Source organism: Cinclus cinclus, chromosome 1 (assembly GCF_963662255.1).
Source record: "Cinclus cinclus chromosome 1, bCinCin1.1, whole genome shotgun sequence".
Taxonomy (NCBI): Eukaryota; Metazoa; Chordata; class Aves; order Passeriformes; family Cinclidae; genus Cinclus; species Cinclus cinclus.
Window position 1 is genome coordinate 149,807,298 of NC_085046.1, and position 18,892 is coordinate 149,826,189.

The 18,892-nt window shown below is 43.6% G+C and overlaps 1 protein-coding gene across 1 annotated transcript in view; it reads left to right on the forward strand.

Annotated features, from left to right (window-relative positions):
* ADGRB1 (adhesion G protein-coupled receptor B1) overlaps positions 1-18,892 on the forward strand; it is a 64,634-nt gene that overhangs the window by 33,019 nt on the left and 12,723 nt on the right. Inside the window, exons 7-12 of the mRNA XM_062514999.1 lie at positions 7,560-7,731; positions 8,882-8,977; positions 11,584-11,638; positions 15,233-15,909; positions 16,553-16,588; positions 17,213-17,317. Of these exons, the coding sequence (XP_062370983.1) occupies positions 7,560-7,731; positions 8,882-8,977; positions 11,584-11,638; positions 15,233-15,909; positions 16,553-16,588; positions 17,213-17,317 (1,141 nt within the window). The remainder of the gene's footprint in view (positions 1-7,559; positions 7,732-8,881; positions 8,978-11,583; positions 11,639-15,232; positions 15,910-16,552; positions 16,589-17,212; positions 17,318-18,892) is intronic.

Sequence of the window (18,892 nt, forward strand, 5' to 3'; positions counted from 1 at the left end):
CAAGTCTCTGAGTTGTCCATTTCCCCCCGTTCCCCGCATCTGGAGTGGTACAGATGAGAGAGTTTTAATTCCTGCCTGTCTTTCATTTCTCTTCCCAAACTGGGTATGGTTGGTTGGTTCCCTTTTCTCCTTCCTTTCTTTTTTGGCTTCTCTTCCCCTTTCCTTTCGACGTTTGTGCTCATGAGCGAAGTGTTTTGTTTTGTTTCAGTCTTTTGGTTTTAATTGCAGTCAGATGGCAGTGCCCCTTTACGGCATGACGCTCAAATGTTCCAAGTGTGGAGTAGTTTCTTCTGCTGAAGTTTCGGCCACAGCCACCAGTAACGCCATGTTAGTTCCTCTAATTTCAACTTCTTTTCTTTCTTTCTTTCCACTTTTTTTTTTGTTTGTTTCATTTTTCCTTTTAGTTTTGATTTTCGCTTTTCAGTTCCTTTTTTTATTTCCCTCTTCCATTTCCCTGCACTCACCAGCCCGTGTTTGTTTTCTCTCCCCACCTCCCTGACATTCCCCAGCTCTCCCTGACCTCATTCTGTGGGCCATGAGTAGAGCAGGGCTCCTGCAACACCCCTGGAGCTGATGAGCTGGATCCTGAAAAGCGCTTTTTGACATGCCTAGATTTAAGACTTAAGATTTAAGCATGTGAGCAGCCTATGGAAGACGAAGGGATTCTGCATTTGTTGCAAGCCATGTTTAATTTGTTTAATGCCCTGTTCTTGGAGTTCCAGACTTAAAGCTGTGATTCCCAGTAATTCTGGTGGTAGACAGGGACTTCAAAATCAAAAAGCTTTGTCAACCACTTGAGCACCTGCTTGAGTGTTTTCCTCCAGAGGCTGCAGAGCACTGAGTGTGGTTTAAGTGAGTTGGTGAATCCCATCTAAGTGGGTTTTTTCTCCTCTTATGAAATGCTGGAGTTAAGTGTAATACCTCGTAGGCCTGCAGGTCTGATTTGATAAGTGTTGACTGCCTCTTTTGGACCCCTGAAAGCACTTGGAATTAATTTTCAAAATCTTAAAGTGTTTCATAGCTCTGAGTTACAAAAGTCAAATGCTGTTAAATCTCAGATGCCGCTGGAGTTAGCTTAAAAAGAAAAAAAAATAAAAGAAAAATTTTAAAATCATGCCAGAGCTTTGTTCTGCTATAGAAATCGTAGCTATTTGCGTGGTTGGCTTTTTTCCCAAAGGTTAAGGTTGGAGGGAGAGTGATAAGGGAAGGTTTGTCTTTCTTCCTTCCCTTTTGGAAATTTTATTGTCTGTATCAAATTCAAGTGATGCTACTCTTTGGTTTCAATGTCTGAACTAGTACATGCAAAACATGTGAAGGAAACAGTGTCAGATCATTTGCAGTTTGAAAATTTGTACCTTTAATTAATCTGAACTAAAAGAGGCAGCCAAGTGCCAGATCCCAAAATGCAAAAAGATAAAAGAAAATCAACTCAAGAGCACGTGGAAACTGTCCCTACTCGTTGCAGGGGGTTGGAATGAGATGTTCTTTAAGGCCCCTTCTAAACCAAACCATTGTGTGATTCTATGGTTTTCTCTGTGAAATGGAGAACTGAACAAAAATTGATTTATTTTTCATTGCTAAGGTCATTTACTCACCTTTTGCAGCAGTGCCCAGCTGGGATGGTGAGATGGAATCAGTCCAGACACATGTACCACAAGTCTGGAATGAGCAGCTCGCTGCTTTTTGGATTCCTGTAACTGCAGAGCAATGTTAAACCAGCAGAAAATTTACTATTAATAGATTAGACTCTTAAATAGGAGAGGCTTTCTGTTCATAGTGAATTAATTTTAAAAGTTAAACAGTCTCAAGTCCCTCTCCAACAGTGTCTGACATTGGTCTGTGATAAATCACAAATTCTGATTCATCGCCAAATCAGGAGAAAAAAGAGATATGAAAGCCAGATCTATTCATCCTGCTTCTCTAATTTAAGTGGATTGATAGAAATTGGAGGGTTCTTGTAAGAGGATTTTTTAGTGTTTTGTTTCCCAGAAGATTGGGTACCTCAGATGACAGTGTCCAGTATCAGTTCTGTTGTTTGTCCTCAAGTGTCCCATGCTCTTATCCTTGCAAAGGGAAGACCTCTGTTCCTACATTTCCTCCCGTTCATTGTTGCCTGTAGGGCACTCTCAGCCTGTGAAATGTTGCCTTATAATTAATTTGGCTTTGCTACCTGTGGAAATTATTTTATCTGAGATGGAAAACGTGTCTCAGGGCCTTGGTTTTTCTTGGCACTTGCTGTGAACGAGGGAATCCACTGCAGATGCCAGGGAGTGCTGAGGGAGGGAGGGAGGGATGGATGGATGGATGGATGGATGGATGGATGGATGGATGGATGGATGGAAGGAAGGAAGGAAGTTGATGTCCCATCCCTGAAAGTGTCTAAGGCCAGGTTGGATCAAATGCTGAGCAGCCTGGTCTAGTGGAAGGTGTCCCTACCCATGGCAGGGGGTTGGAATTAAGTGATCTTTAGTGATCTTTTCTTTCAGTGATCTTTCCAACCCAAACCATTCCACGATCTTATGAATTCTTGCCAAGCAACTCATTGAAAAATCTGGACTCTCAGGCCCTGAGCAGTGGGCAGAGATTGGCCCAAGACTAAAACCCTGTCACTGTGTGTTTTTCCAGGCACCCAACCCAAGACCCAGTATCAGGAGTTCCTTGTGACCCTTACCATCATAATTCCTCTTAAATCCTTAGGAACTCACTTGTCAAATCTCCCCTCTAAGTGTTTTGCCCTTTTTCTTGGCTCAATATCCTTTTAGGGAGTTTTGGATGTCAAATTTTCTGCCTGTATTGTAATTCCAGGATTAACGTGAGTCAATGCTTCCACGCATGGCTGGTCTAGGAAGGAGATTGTTCCTCAGGAGAGTGTTGTCCTCATGGTTCAAGGAACTTGAAAACTTGTCCTTACCTGGGGGTAATACCTGGATCCTGCAAGTCCTTATTGGACTCTCAGAGAACACCTTCCTTAATTAAAGGTGAATAATGAAGCAGCCTGGTCATAGCTGCCTCATCACCTGCCTGTCTCATGTGTCTGAAAATCATCACAGAATGGTTTGGGTTGGGAAGGACCCTAAAGTTCATCTCATTCCAAACCCCCCACTATGAACATTTTCCACGAGACTAGCCTGCTCAGAGCAGTTCAGAGTCCCTTGATTTTCTCTTCCCCTAATTTAATTATTTATATTGCAGCATTATTTATATTGGGAGTAGAATAATCTTTTAGGGGAAAACAGAAATCACAGCAGGTGTTTCTTTTCTTGCCTGTGCATGAGAAGAGCAAGCAGAATTTCCCATCTTTTCTAGTTACAGGTTTCCTATCTTGGTTATATGGGCATTGAGTTACAGGGATTTGCTCTGGAAGTATCCCTAAAATCAGGACAACACTCTTGCTTTTGGGAGGAGCAGTTTGTAAGCATTTAAAAGGTGTTTAAAGCCAGGTTGGATGGAACTGTAAGCAGCCTGGTCTGGTGAAAAGTGTCCCTGCTCATGGCAGTGGGGTAGAATTAGATGATTTTTAAGGTCCCTTCCAGCTGAAACCATTCCATGATTCTGTAATTCTGTGAATACAAGTCAGAGGAGCAGAGAAGCACGAGAGAATAAATAAAGTACATCCCTGTGCTATGATTTTCCTGCAGCAGAACTGCTGGTGTGTAAGGAGACATCCATTATGTGTTGAGTCCAGCAACCAATTCCCTTTGCAGAGCTCCTCTCCAGGAGCTGTTTTTTAATTATAAGGTGATTTTTTTTTTCCTTCTGCTGCTTCTTTAACTTAAGTTGCTGCTGTTCTATCAGGGTTGAGTAATGAAAAGAATTGATCACTTTGCACTTTCCAATGGCCCTTTACATCTTTATTGGCATGTCCTGTGTGTCCCCCTGCACTGCCTTTTCTCAGGGTGCAAGAATCTTCATCTTTCTTCATGCAGATCTTTATCTCCAAACCCATTATTTTTGCTTGTTCCATTGCTTTCCTCTAAGTGTAATTCATTTATTCTGCTTCTTTTGCCAAGACAAAGACTCTCCATGCTTCCAGCTACATAAAGGACAAAACCACAGATAGATTTTGTCATTTGGGCCAAATCCATGCTGCCAGGGCAGGGTCTGGTGTATGCTTTCATAAGTATGAGGGTTCCCCATGGTAGATCCCATGTTTTAGAGCACATTAGGAGTGGCTGAGGGAGTTGGGATGGTTTATCCTGGAGAAAAGGAGGACTGGGAGGACCTTATCACTTCCTGAAGGGAGGTTGGAGCCAGGCTGGGGTTGGTCTCTTCTCCTATCAAGTGACAAAATGAAAGGAAATGGCCCCAGGTTGCACCAGGGGAAGTTCAGGTTGGATACTGGGGAAATTTTCTTCACTGAAAGGATGATCAAGCCCTGGCACATGCTGTCCAGGGAAATGGTGGAGGGCCATCCCTGGAAGGATTTAAAAGCTGTGTAAATGTGGCACTTGGGGACATGGCTTAGTGCTGGGTTTTGCAGTGCTGGGAAGAGATTTGGACTCGATCTTGGAGGTCTTTTCCAACCTCAGACAGGATGCTGTTGTCACTTGTCCTGAGGGCTGTCATAAATGGGATAAACAAGAGGATCTGCCGGCTAATTCCTTTGTCCCAGGCAATAAAAATCATGGATTTATTGGTCATGGTTAATCCATGAAAAGACGTTAGGTGGTCACAATGCCGTTGTATAACAATTGATCATTTCGTATCACATCTTGTGATAAGCACCCTAATGGGATATTTCCTAGGTCCCATAAGTAATACACTGTGCCTCTTAAAATAAGGTACAGGTGGGAAGGTGGTAGAAGTATGAGTCCTGCCATGAATTCAGCTCACAGCAAGTAGAATTAAGGGCAGTCTTACAGAAAACTCACTTGTCTTCCCATGAGTTCTTGCCTGAAATGTCAGTCTTCACCAGATTTCTATAATGGAGCTTTTAATTCGGAGTTCAATAATTCAAAAATCTAAGTAGAGCCCTGCAAGTGAAATTAGAGTGAGTTCTATTTTCTGTGACCTGTTGCCACCTGCTGCCTGAGAATAAAGATTATGCATTTAAGTAGCAAGCAGAATTTCCATCAATTTTGTAAGGGATGAATGTTGTTGAGGAGGCATCTGGAAGGTGAATCAAAAAGAGAGCAGAACTCTGAGCTGGTGTAAGTCAGCACAACTTGGGAAAATCCTGATTTGATCCAGCTGAATATATGGTCATCAGCTGAGCTGGAAGGGCAGATGTTTTCATCATCTGGTTGGAAGGGCAGAGCAAATTGACTCAAAAAATTCATTCCTGAAGCAGGATTTGAAGCCAGTGGATTCAAATCCAACAATTTGCTGTAGAGAAACATAATTTATAAATAATTTACCTTCTCAGCAGCATCCCTTACAACCCCAAATCTACATCTAAATCTTGGATCCAGATCCAGGTCATTGTCATTATTAGTCTGCATTTCTTTTCAGGAGTGGAAAACCCACCCAGATTTAGAAGTTTGGTTCAGACCTGGGTCAGAGCCATTGCCAGGTGTCCTGTTGTGCATTGGTGGCAGAAACATCCACAGAATGGGTGTACCAAGAGTGTTCTGGAAGACCAGATAATTCCAGGAAGCAGAGTTGTCTCTTGCTGACCTTTTCCAGCAGCTTTTATTAAATTTTATGGTTTTCCCTTGCTGCTGGAATTGTTTCAGCTGCTCAGCCATGTGGTGTTGACTGATACCTGCATGGAAGACCTGTGTAGAGAGGTTCTTTATCAACCAAATCTTATCTTTCCATTCAGCTTTTCTGCCTCTCTGATTTTTTTCTTTCATGCGCTTGCTGATTAGCCAGATTAATGAAGGCACCACCACAAATGCCAGCAGAGAGACATTTCAGTGTAATGAGGCAGATTTCAGAGAAATAAGTATTTTTATTTTAGAATAAGTAATTTCTCTTTACGAGTTGTTTGGTTGAGGGCTGTCTGTTGGGGGTTTTGGGGTATTTTAAAATAATACTTTGAAATCATAGCTCATCTTGCACATTAAAGAACAGCATTTGCCATCCAAGATAAAATTGCAAGGTATCAGATTATGTCATGGCCTTTACCTTACACAGAGGTCTCATAATGCTTGTTCTAATTAAAAAGAAAAATAATTCAATTTCCCTGCTCCCTTAAGTAAATTAAATTTCTTAATAATAACATGATCCAAGTGTGGACAGGCTGTAGGAATATTTGCAAACAGGGTCTCATTCTGACTATAAAAATAAACTGTCACTTCAGTGTGTGGTCATTGCAGAACTGATGTAACAATATTTGAAAAACCCTTAATGAAGCCAGGGCGCTCTATCCTGATGTTCAAACCTGTATCCAAGCTCCAGCTTTGTTCAGGTAAAACCTCACTGAGGTCTGTGAGGTAACCAGCAAGTAAACATTAAACCCTTGGTCATAGATCAGGAAATGGTGAGCAAGCCCCATGTAAGTACTGAAAAACGTGTTTCATGGTATCTGTCCTGTAATCTCTTGTCTTGCCTGTATTTGTTTGTATTTGGAGGTTTTCTTGTAGCTCCACTTGTTATTCGAGTCCTTCTCTGGTTTGTTAGTAAAAGCCCACAGAGAAATTCTTGGTGCCAAATAGATGAGATGAGTGACAGCTTAAAATCTCCCTAGTCAGCTGTTAAAATTGTTTGGGATCTTTTTTGGTTGGAGAGATGGATGCCTAAAGAGTCCTTGGGAAAAGAGCTGCTTTCCCATTTGCAGGTCTATCATTCACAGCTCAAGTGGAGATTCCTGGGGCAGCCTCACAGAAAACTTGTTTTCTCTGGTTTTCTGTCTTGCGAATAGAGATGTAGTTTGAATCTCAAGTTAATGTGCACACGGGAATAAACTTACAAGAATTGTCAAACATGGAACGAAAAGCTTTTTCTTTTCTTTTTTTTTTTCCCCCCAAAGCATCAGCTGGGGAGGTCACACAAGAAAACTGAAAATTTTCTGACCACAGTGAAATGAGGTCAGGTTTTAGTTCTCAGAGTCCTGGGGACCATCACCTGTAGATTAAAGGAGAAATAGAAGTATTTCAGTCTGCACATCAGCTCTCTGCCTGTCAATTTGAGTCACTCCAAAGCGTGACACGTCCCAGTGTTGGTGTCTTCCATGTGCTGTGGAAGTCCAAGTGTCTGTGACCCGAGTACCGACAGCCATCATGACAGACCAGTCTCTGCTGCAACTGTTCCCCTCCCCCTTGGCAACCTGCAGTGATTGTATTCCGTCTCCTTCCCTGGGGAAAAGCTGTGGTGGTGGATTAGGGGCAGAGTGGGAAGGGCATGAAACGGGGGAGGGAGGGATCCGCATCCTTCCTCCCCACCTCCAGTTTTATGCATGACTGCACGTGTTGGGAAACTGTCCCCCCTGTTTGGGTAGCGTGAGTGTGCAAAGCTTCTTCCTGCTTCCCTGGGAGAGGGTCTCAGGAAAGGTCTCCCACAGGGAGATGCTGGCTGGAGAAACCCTCTGCAGCCCAGTGAGGTCGGGAGGCTGAACTAGGAACCCACCTGGAAGTGGGTGAGGTGGAGCTGAGCTCTTTTTCCCTCTCCCTTGACAGGGCATCCCTCTGGAGCTCCTGTGTGGTCCTGCCCCTGCTGGCTCTCACCTGGATGTCCGCAGTCCTGGCCATCACCGACCGGCGCTCAGCACTTTTCCAGATCCTTTTTGCCGTCTTCGACTCCTTGGAGGGATTTGTCATCGTCATGGTCCACTGCATCCTCAGGCGGGAGGTGAGAGGGAGGAGTCATTATCTGTTATGTAATCAACGTTATTTCCCATAAAAATCACCTGGAAAAGTACCCAGTCAGCCTTCTGGTAACTTCTCTAACCCTACAAACTTTTTTTTTCTTTTTTTTTTCCTTTGGGGAGATGATGACCGCAAAAAGTGAACGTGACATTTTCGGTCAGAGGGAGGGAGGGAGGGGTGAATCAGGATGGAGTTTGGTGGGCAGCCTGGGATGGGATAGCATGTCAGGCTTTGCTTGTTTACCACCAAAATTCCCATTTCCAGAATGTTCACACCTCACCTCAAAAAATGCCACAATAAAGAAGTAATTTGTGTGATTTCAAGATGCACTGAGATTTGCAGGATGAAATCTGTGCTGGCATTAACACCTTGATATTCCAGCTAGGAAGTGCAGCAAGGAATAATCAGGCAAGGAAATTGAGGAAATTCTCTTCAGCCTCCCTGTGGAGATTTAAAATGGTGAATTTTATCGGGGAAGAAAAGGATGAATCTTTTATGTTTCTTTCATTCTTTTCATCCTATGGAGTGGAGAGACTATTAATAACAGAGACAGGAAGGGGCTTTTTTTTCAATATTCATTTTATCTTCTTACAGTCCCTTTAAATTAAGTAAAACAGATTAATTTCTTATGTCAGGCCAATGAAATCAAAGGAATTACATCACTGGCTTGGCTGAGACTCCTTCCACTAATTACATTATGAATATGAGTCTGACTTAACTCCCATTGCAGTCACTGGGATTTTTTTCCAATTATTTCAGTGAGTTTGGGATCAGATTTATATTACAGGATCATAATCAGACTTTGCAGACACCAATACAATGATTAATGTGGGAGCATCCATTGTAAACTTACTGCAAGCTGCAAAATAAAGGACATTTTCATTCCTGACTGTATAAATCAAGCAAATAGGAGCGACCTAGGCAGTGACCCAGAATTGCTGGAAAACCTCTGAGTTGCTCTTCAGTGTGTGAAATATGTAACACACAAGCCATGTGAAAGAAATGCCTGGGTGCTGCTCAAGCAGGGTCCCTGCCCTTCTGATCTAACAAGGACTGATTTTATTTTGTATTTCAGCAGAATTGAATGTGGTTTGGTCAGTCTGACTCTGACCTTTGCCAATCTGTCCCTGCAGGTCCAGGATGCTGTGAAGTGCCGGGTTGTGGATCGTCAGGAGGAAGGGAATGGAGACTCAGGGGGGTCATTTCAGAATGGACACGCTCAGCTAATGGTAGGGAAATCTCCCACTTCCCTTCTAATGGGGGGTTTTTGGGAATTTTTTACTCATAACTGATGAGCAGAGTGCTCTGCTTATTGCTGATCCTGAATCCACCATTCCTATTTCTTTTAAACTTTTGCTTGGGAAAACACAGCACTTAAAATTGACTTTTTTCACACATATCTGGGGTGTTCCAATGTAATTTTAAGGATCTCCAACTTGCACACCAGGTTTTGCAGACATGTCTCTGATGAAAGGCGGGATCCTTTCTTTCCCAGAAAAATTAAGAACCAAAATACACCTCCTATGTCTTCCAGACCTTTTCATCCTCATCAAGTTGCCTTGTCCTGGATGAAGCTAGGCAGTAGTAGTTTAATACTGTTTTAATCACGGTCTGTTGGGTTGTTATCATAAAAATGCTGTCTCAGAGGGATTTTTTTTCTCTCAAAAGCACACTTTTCTTCACTGGGAATAGTTTAAGCTCTGTAAATTGTCGTCCTGTTGTGTAAGTCCTTTGCAAACAGTAAAGGAATAATCTGTGGGGCTTTGCCCTCATCTGTTCCACTGTTATGATGTAGTTGATACAAGAAACATTTGATTTCGGAGGTTAAGATAAAGATATCAGGAGAAGCAGAGGATTTGAGCAACTTCCAAAAACTCTGTATTAATATTAGTACGACAGCACAACCCAATGATGTTTTTTTCCAGTCACTCCTGTGCTGAGCAGTTTCTGCCTGGGTACGAGGCCTCATTTCAAACAGCACAATCTTGGAGTCAAGACATCACCAGAGGTTTAATTCCGCCACACCTCGGTGGTGTTTACTAAAAACAGGTGCCTCATTTCTCATTTAAATGTGGAGTCTTCTCATTTTCAGACATGTTCTCTGCCTAATTGTGGGTAATTAGAGGGTCCCTTGCAAGCCTGGTGCTTTGGCTGCCTCATAACAGACACCATAATCACACCCAGTCTCAGTCTTCTTTTCCATAAGTTAACACCCAGATCTTCTCTATTCTCCCTCTGTAAATCACGTGCCTTCTAATTATTTATATAGTCCCCTCCAGATTCTCAGCATCCTGAAAAAAAAAAAAAAAAATGGAACCTCTATTTTTCAGTCTGTTGTCGCTACCCCAAATTTCAGGGTTGTGCATCTCTGTACAACTCCACGTTTCCATTCATTATCAGCCACCTTGCGAAATTCTGTGTCAGCTACAAGTTTTTCAGCAATGTTGCATTTCCTCCTGCACTGCTGGTGGGTGTGTGGAGGAGCAGGGAGCTTACAAGCACATTCCAGTACAAAAAGCTGCTGAATCTGGCTGTGAGTGATGACTCCTCACTGGTACTTTTAGAGGGGTACGATGTTATTTTGTTGTAAAATTACCAAAGAATTCAAAAGCTTTTGCAGGATGGCATTTTTGCTGTTACCTTTTACGTTTATCTCCAAATCTGCCCAACACGTGGAAAGGACATTAGCTGAGTAGAACTGTTTTCCCTACAAAATCTCATTGACTGGTATTAAATATAAACCTGTCTTTCATTTACTTATCAGCAGAACTAGTGCAGGCTGCTCAGCTGCATTTTTCTGGAATTCCTATCATGAAAATGAGATTATATTTTTCTGTGTCATCCCATTTGCCCATTCAAATGTTAGTTCAGTCATATTTCTCTTCTGTTATTTTCAGATTTGTTTGATATCCCAAAGAATTTACTGGGAAATTAACATCAAGAAGGCTGAGATAGTTGAAAAACTCTTGCCTCTCAACCTGCTAGCATTAAAGTGTTTATCCCAGGGGGATGGGGATTTTTCCCACATTCTTCTCAGTATTCAAATGGATTTCATTTCATCACATTAATACAATTATATTAAGTGTCTTTCTGAAATGATACCAGAAATAATCAGTGAACTCTTCTACCTTTTGCCGTTCTGCAGCTTCCCCATTACTCCATGAAAGCTCACAGCCTGCTGTGACTCAGTTTATCCAGTTCTTTGAAATGTTATCTGCTCAAAGCTTCAGAAAAAGGATTAACTCCTCCTGGGAGAAGAAAGGAGTTCCCTTTGGCTGCACAGACCATTTGAAAAAGTTATTCAGCCTTTGTGCCTGTGGGAGCCATTGATTTTATATGTTAAGAGTTTCAGAAGCAGAGACTTGTTCCTTTTTCATGTGACTTGATGACAGATCACAAGAAAGCCCATTGGGGGTGGAGCATTCCCAGCAGGATCCCCAGATCGCTTTAATAAAGGGTGGGGAATCCACTTAAAATTATATGTGGAGTGATATATCCAAAACAATTCGAGCCAGGAACCTGTTCCCTGGTTTTTTTAGGTGTGTGCATAAATGTGTTCCAGCAGGATATTTTAATCTGCAGCCCAGGAATAAGTGTGAATGGATAAGCAGATGAACCCCAGGTGAAAAGCAATGTTCCACCTTTATCAGTGATAAAATTCAAAAGCCAACAGGTGGAAAAATGTGGTGTGTTTTCTATGTATGAAAATCCAAGCCAAACCTCTCTCCTCCACTCTCCTGGAAAAGACTGTGCCCACCTCACTTGCATTTGTCCAAGTTTTCCTGTCCTTCACCACCCCCTTTTGACCACATCCTCTGCATTCTCTGTCTTTCAGACCGATTTCGAGAAGGACGTGGACATGGCTTGTAGATCAGGTGAGCACATCACAGGTGAGAATCAGCAAGTGACCTGGTTTGGGGATTGAACTAGGCCGGTTTTTTTTCCCCTTTCTGTTTCCTTCATGTGTGTCTTGGTGCCTTGCATGTCCTCTCGTGAGTTGCCTTTCCTTTCAACCCCGGCCAAAAGAAAGCAACAGCCTGACTTCTCCCTTTGCTTTTCTTATCTCCTGTAGCTCTTTTGGCCTTTTAGCTGAGATTAAGCCCTTGCCTCTTAGGAATTGTTTTTTGCCATGCAACACGGTGGCAGAGCAGATCATCAAAGAAGAAGAGATGGGATCCATCTCTTCCTACTGCCATCCTTCTTTGTTCCAGCAGCCCCAAAGGGGGTCGTGGCATCCTCGGGCAGCTCTGTGCTCATGAAGGGTGTCTTTGTAGAAAGTCTGGAATCTGGAGAGCCTTCCCACCACTCCACCTGGCTCCAGACCCTTCTGTGCACCTGGAAGTGGTTGGATCTCTCCTCCGCTGCCTGCTCCTTTCTGCTGTGTGTTCATCACACAGGTTCTTTTGGATCCTGAGGATGTGCATGAGTTGACAGCCTCCTTTTCCCAATAATTCCGGGGGTGTCTGTGCTGCCTGGATTCTCCCTGGCTGCCTGTTCCTCTCTGCAGGTCTCGTCCTCTCCTGGTCCTGGCATGCCTGACCTTGTGGCTGAAGTTATTTTTCTTACCCCTTGTAGATATTGAGGCTTTCATTTGCCCTCCCAGACTTCTCCCCTCTGCCAAGTAAGAGAAATACCAGCTTGCTTGGAAATTGCATAATTCATATCTTCCAAACCAGGATCTTCCCAAGCCAAGGACAGCACATTCTGTGTTCAGTTTCCACTATGGCAAAGCTTCTCTCTCTGTCTTTTTATTAATCTTTCTTACTTGTGTTCCTTCTTCCCTTTTTTCTTGTCTTCTTTCCTTCTCTCTTTCCTTCTTTCCCTGCCCTGCCTTTTTTCTTTCTCCCATCCTCTCTCTTTCTATAAACATCTACCCGTCCTTTTCATTTATCTTTTTCTTTATCTCATCTATCATTTATTTATCTGCTTCTAATGTATTTATCTATAATTCATCTCTTTCGTTCTGTCTCGCAATCACTTATTTATCTCTGTCCTCAGCTGTCTGTCTTGCTGTACCTGTTATTTATGTATTTCTATCTGTCAACATTTGTCCCTGTCACTGTGTTTCTGTGTATTGTCTGTCACTGTCACTATCATTTATCTGTCTAATATCTATCTATATCTTATTTATCTTTTCCTGTCCTTTTCTCTGCCTCACTCCCTCTCCCTGTGCTTATCACAGTCACAGTATATTTATCTCACTTACTCCTGTGATGTCTTATTTCATGGTCTCTTTCTGTCCATTTATCTCTTTTCAGGGTCTGTCCTTTTTTATTCTTTCTGTTTTTCTGTCTCACACCCTCTAATCTAATTTCTAGCTGTCAGCCTCTTCTTATTTGTCTCCCCACTTCTCTTTTGACACCAAATATCTCAGTCTCAAAAAATCACGGGTGAAAAACGTGTGTGTGGGGCCATGTCTGTGTCGAGGGAGCATTCACCAGGCACAGAGTCATCTCTAAACCACTGCAGACCCCAGGTTCCTCCTCTACAGAAGCCTTTCTGGATCTGCCACCACACCTCTTAGTCCCAAATCGAGTTTTCCAGAGAAAGGGAAGGAGCTGATTTGTTTCACGTGATTTCAGGGCAGGAGCCCCTGGATCAGCAGCTTGCCAACAGCCCAAGCTTCCCCTCCTTTGCCAGCATCAAACTCTACAATTTATATTTGTCTGCCTGGAGATTCTCCTCCTCTCATGAACTGCTATTATATTGTGCCAAGATAAGTAGTCAATAATAAACCTCATTTCAGAGACCTTTTTGGAGTGGTGCATCATCCCATGCACTCTGCTTATTGAATAATAAAAGCCAGGAACCTGCCCAATGGTTTCTGGCCATCATTTCTCCTGGAGGCATCATCTTCCCTCCTGTGATGGACTGGGGTTGTGGCTGAGAGTACTCATAACCCCCTCACATTGATCCCCTGGTAGGATTTGCTCCAGGGCTCGGTGTTGAAGGCTCACTCTTCTCCATGCTTGGAGATTATCAAGTGGAAACCTCTCCAAACCTATTTTCTGCAGCTGATGTGAGCATGGAAAAGAGCCTGGATCAATAAAACTTGCTGGGACTCCTAAGGGAAGGGTTTGACTTGCTCTGATATATCCCAGCAATGCCAAGATGATCGTGGCTGACAGAGTTTTCAGCTTTAAAACCTTTTTACAAGCTCTTTCTATTCTCCCTGGTGCGCTGCTCATCCTGCCTTGCCTGCTCTGTAGTCTTTGTGGGGGGGAGCTTGATGATTGATCTTCCCTCACTCCCATTTGGATCTGGTAGGAAAATCACTGTGTCCTCAGTGCCCAGGGATGCCCACATCCCACCTCTATCCCAGATGGAGCAACTGAATAATGTCAGCTCACCCCAAAAATCCTTCTCCCTGGTTCTAAAACATGTGCATTTACCTATTTTTATTTCCTCCTGAGATGGGTGAAAGGGGAACACACATTTCTTTCTCTTTCCTGTGCTGGGATCCTAGGTAAGTAGCCCATGACAGTTTGTCCCTGCCCCACAGTCTGATTTCCATGCTTTTCTGATTTTCCATACAGTGGAGACATCAAAGTTAACATCAATATTTTCCTAAGATCTTTGTTGCAGCCTGAAATCAACTGAGCAAGAGATTATTATGCCTGGAGAAGGGGCAAATGTGGTTTTTATTGTTGGTTTTTTATTAGTGTTGTGTGGGAATGGGTGTCCAAATGTCCTTTATGACTGTTCGCTTCCTCCTCAGCTTAAAGTTTTCCTCTCTTTTTAAGGAATATTCCCACAACCACTTGTTTTCCAGAGGGGAAATCAAACATTGCTAAATAATGAGCTCTCACAAAGGTTTGCCATGATTACTGGAATGTAAAATTTTTTTGGAGACCAGTTTGAAATGCATAGCAAAATATGGTGTGTTTCAAAATACCAATTTATTAACACTGGAACTGCTAAGGGAGAAGAGCAACCTGAAGTATTTTAGTGAGTTAATACAAAAAAATTAAATTTAAAGGGAGCTGGAACTCGATGATCTTTTAAGTTCTCTTCCAGCTCAGGCCATAGTTGTATATTGCTATAGTTGTATGAATCATTGATAATGTAGTATTTCAGCTATTTTTTGAATCAAAATAATTCTTTTTTACATGACAGCAACCTTTTATTTTAAAGAATTCTACTCCACAGGTTAATAATGTATAGATTTCATGTATACATGCATATACTAGATGTATCTAAAAATCCCTTTGGTTTTCAGTGTGTTGTTATCAATACGTTGGCCTAGATGGGAGTTTTGGCCATGGCTGTGTTGGAAAACTCACATCACAGAGAACTCTCCCAAAATAACAAAGTGTTTTTCCTCCTTAGCTCCAATTTTGCATCCAGAATCCTGGATTTTAAAAACATAAATAATGTTAAACACTGTTTGGGGGAGGTGCTGGCGGGGAGTGACTGTGGGAGGTGTCTTGATGTGTCAACAAAACCCCAGGTGAGGTGCTGAGGACACTTCTCTGTCTCCCCAGTGCTGAACAAAGACATCACCACGTGCAGAACCTCTACCATCACAGGGACCCTGAAGCGCCCGTCGCTGCCCGATGAAGAGAAACTGAAACTCAACCACCAGAAAGGCTCATCCAACTTCAACAGTCTTCCAGCCAATGTCTCCAAGATGCATCTTCAGGGCTCCCCACACTACCTGGGGGCCATCAACCTAAACGAGTTCAGCAACCACTCCCTCACCCTGAAGAAGGACAAGAACCAGCCACCAAAATCCATCTACATCTGCGACGGGGACATCTTCAAGAAGTTGGACTCGGAGCTCTCGCGGGCGCAAGAGCAGACTCTGGACACCAGCTACGTGATCCTGCCCACCAACACGTCCACCTTGAGGGCCAAACCCAAAGATGAGAGCAAATACAGCATCAACATCGACCAGATGCCTCAGACACGGCTCATCCACCTCAGCATGGCCACCGACCCCGGCTTCGTGGTCAAGAGTCCCCCGCGGGAGCCGGTGACCATGGCGTGCAGCGAGGTGCAGGGTTCCTCCATGATCCAGCAGCAGCAGCAGCTGGCTCCACAGGGCATGTCCAACGAGGCACAGATTCCCAACAACCTGTGTGACACGGGTGACTCAGGGAACTCGGGTGTGGTGTCCAAGAGCGAGACCGTCTCCACCCTCTCCATGAGCTCCTTGGAGGTGAGCGTGGAAATTGCAGTGCTGTTCTCAGCCCAGGGTGGTGTTCTGCCCTCAATCTGGCCACTCCAGGGGGTTGAAAAGATGAACTTCAGGGAAAATGCAGCTCAGGATGCAATGCCAGTGTCATATTACCCTGAGGGACCACTGGTGTGTGATCATGTTTTGGAATGCGTTGTCACAACTTCCAGAGCACATTCCACTGCTCTACACTCTACACTGATCTACAGTTTTTATCCTTCCAGGTGCTGCAAAAAAATCATTAATTTGTCAAAGGCTGTTCATTTTAATTCTAGGCACATGGTCTGCCTTATTTTTTTCCCCTTAATATCCCCTGCCTTCTTTACCATTTTGATGGTTTCAGTCATGATACAGATGAGAAAAACCCAGTGATCCAGGCTGGACAGGGCTTGGAGCAATCTGGGTTGCTGGAAAGTGTCCGTGCCCATGGCAGGGGTTTGGAACTGGTTGATGTTAAGATCCTTTCTAACATAAATGGTTCAATAACTAAATATTTGTCACTTCCTATTGTGAAGAGCCAGAAAAACATGTTAGAGGTGTAGGAAAAGGAAAAGGAGAAGGACTCTTCCTGTTTTAACCTCTTACTGACCTTTACCCATCATCTCTTTTTCTCCCAAATACCCAGAGGCGGAAATCCCGGTATGCAGAGTTAGATTTTGAGGTGAGTACATCCCTTTCTGAATGTTGGTCCAAGATTTTTTTTTGGTCACCCTCTCCAATTATCTCACCTTTGCCAGAGCACAGGAAATCCATATTCAGCCTGCTCATACATGGAAAGGGAAGTCCTTCTAGAAATTGTCCTGCCTCTTCTGGGCAGCAGAAGGTAGAAGTGAAATGCAGACGGGTCAAATTAAAAAGAGAATAGGATTGTGGAACAGTTTCTAATGAAACTACCTGAATTCTACATGTTTGGGTGAGCTCTGAAAACATTTACAGAGGTGACAAACCAAGGAAAGTCTGGGCACTGAGACAGGTATCAGCTAAAGAAGAGCAGCAAACCTTCTTTAGGACATTGATAGTCAAGCTCAAATTCTGCAGCATAAAAATTTTATTGTTGCAAGTTTAATGGGTTTTTTTAGGTCAAAAACTAGTATTTTACACTTTCTCCCACCATCTCACCTTGAAAGTAAAGGCAGTGCTGCAGTGGGTCCTCAGTGCTGAAGGTATTTTGGGCACCTGCAGGGAGACAAAGCTGGGATTTAATGATGTAGCTCTGGTGGGAGGATGGGTTCCTGATGAACAGGAACAGGGTTTGCTGACCTGTGGCCCTTTGTGTTTGCTTCAGAAAATCATGCACACAAGGAAACGTCACCAAGACATGTTCCAGGACCTGAACAGAAAACTCCAGCATGCAGAGAAGGAGAAGGAGTCTCCAACAACGGACAGCAAGGTTAGTCAGACACTTCCAGAAGCCCTCTGCTGCCAGCAGGAAAATGGGAAACAGCAGGAAGTTGGTTTTCTACCATGCATGTTGCAAAAAAACACACGTGCACCACACAGCAGCCCCAGAGAAGAATGTCTGTCCCCACATCTGTCCGTGGTGTTGCCTGCCCTGTGTCTGTTCTTGGCATTCCCTTCCTGGTCATCCCTTTGTGCCTTATTCATCCACTCCTAGGTAGGGACTGGAAATTGTTTTGGACATGAGGAAATCTGGGTGGAAAATGGAGAGGGCAGAAAGAGGGGAAGCATCTCCCCTCCCTTGTGGGGCTGAGGCAGAGGGCAAGGTGGCAGTGATGGGATAATTTAGGATGGCCACAGCAGTGGGATTTAAGGTGTGGTGTTGGGAGCACATTTTGGGGACTGGAGCCTATTAAATGTAGGTTATTTGTGACAGCTGATCACCTGTGATATGAGCAGGTGTAAATGAGTGAGTCCAGACAAGACCATGAAGGTTCTCCATGGGCTGGAGCATTTCTCCTATCAGAAAAGGCTGAGAAAATTTGGATTGCTCAGTCTGGAGAAGAAAAGGCTCTTAGATGAGCTTATTGTGGCCTTTCAGTCCCTACAGGAGCTGAAGAGGGACTTTGACAAGTTCATGTAGTGACAAGACTGTGACAAACAACAAGGGGCAAGGGCTTTAATATGGAAGAGAGTAGGTTTGGATTGGATACTGGGAAAAAATTCATCCCTGGAAGTGTCCAAGGCAGGTTGGATGGGGCTTGGAGCAGCCTGGGATGGTGGAAATTCTCCCTGCTCATGGCAGGGGATTGGAATGAAAAGATTTTTATAGTCTTTCCTAACCCAAACCATTCTGTGATCCTGACATATCCATGTTCTTCGTTGACAGAAGCCAAGTTCCAGGGAAAAGGAAACTCCTGTAAAGGAGACAGACTTAGGGAAGGATCTTTCAGCCTTACATAGGGGCCAAGATCTGGGATTGGAAAAAATTATCGGGAGCTTCTGTAATAATTGGTGTTGTAGATAATGAAAGAAGGAAGAGCAGGCAGATGGCACCTTCCACGTGTCTCAGCCAGCTGGGTAAGGACTAAAAGGCTGCAAGGAAATCTTATAGCTCCAGTTGAAGAGAAAAACAAAGCAGCAGAGCCAGGCTGACAGTAAGAAATTAAATTTCCTGCACTCAGGAGAGAGGCAAGGTGAACTAAATATAATGATTCTTGGTGATTTAGGAGCTGGGGAGAGAAGGGCAACAAAGATGGGGAAGGGTCTGGAGCATGAGTCTGCTGAGGAGAGCTTGAGAGAGCTGGGAGACTCAGCCTGGAGAAAAGGAGGTTCAGGGGGAACTTTCTACTCTCTAGAACTCCCTGACAGGACTTTGGAGCCAGGTGGGGGTCAGTCTTCCAGGTAAAAAGTGCTAGAACAAGATGAACCACCTCCAGTTGCACCAGGAGAGGCTCAGGTTGGATATTTGGAAAAATTTCTTCAGTGAAAGGGGGGACAAGCATTGGAGGAGGCTGCCCCAGAGAAATGGTGGAATCACCATCCCTGAAAATGTTCAAAAACCGTG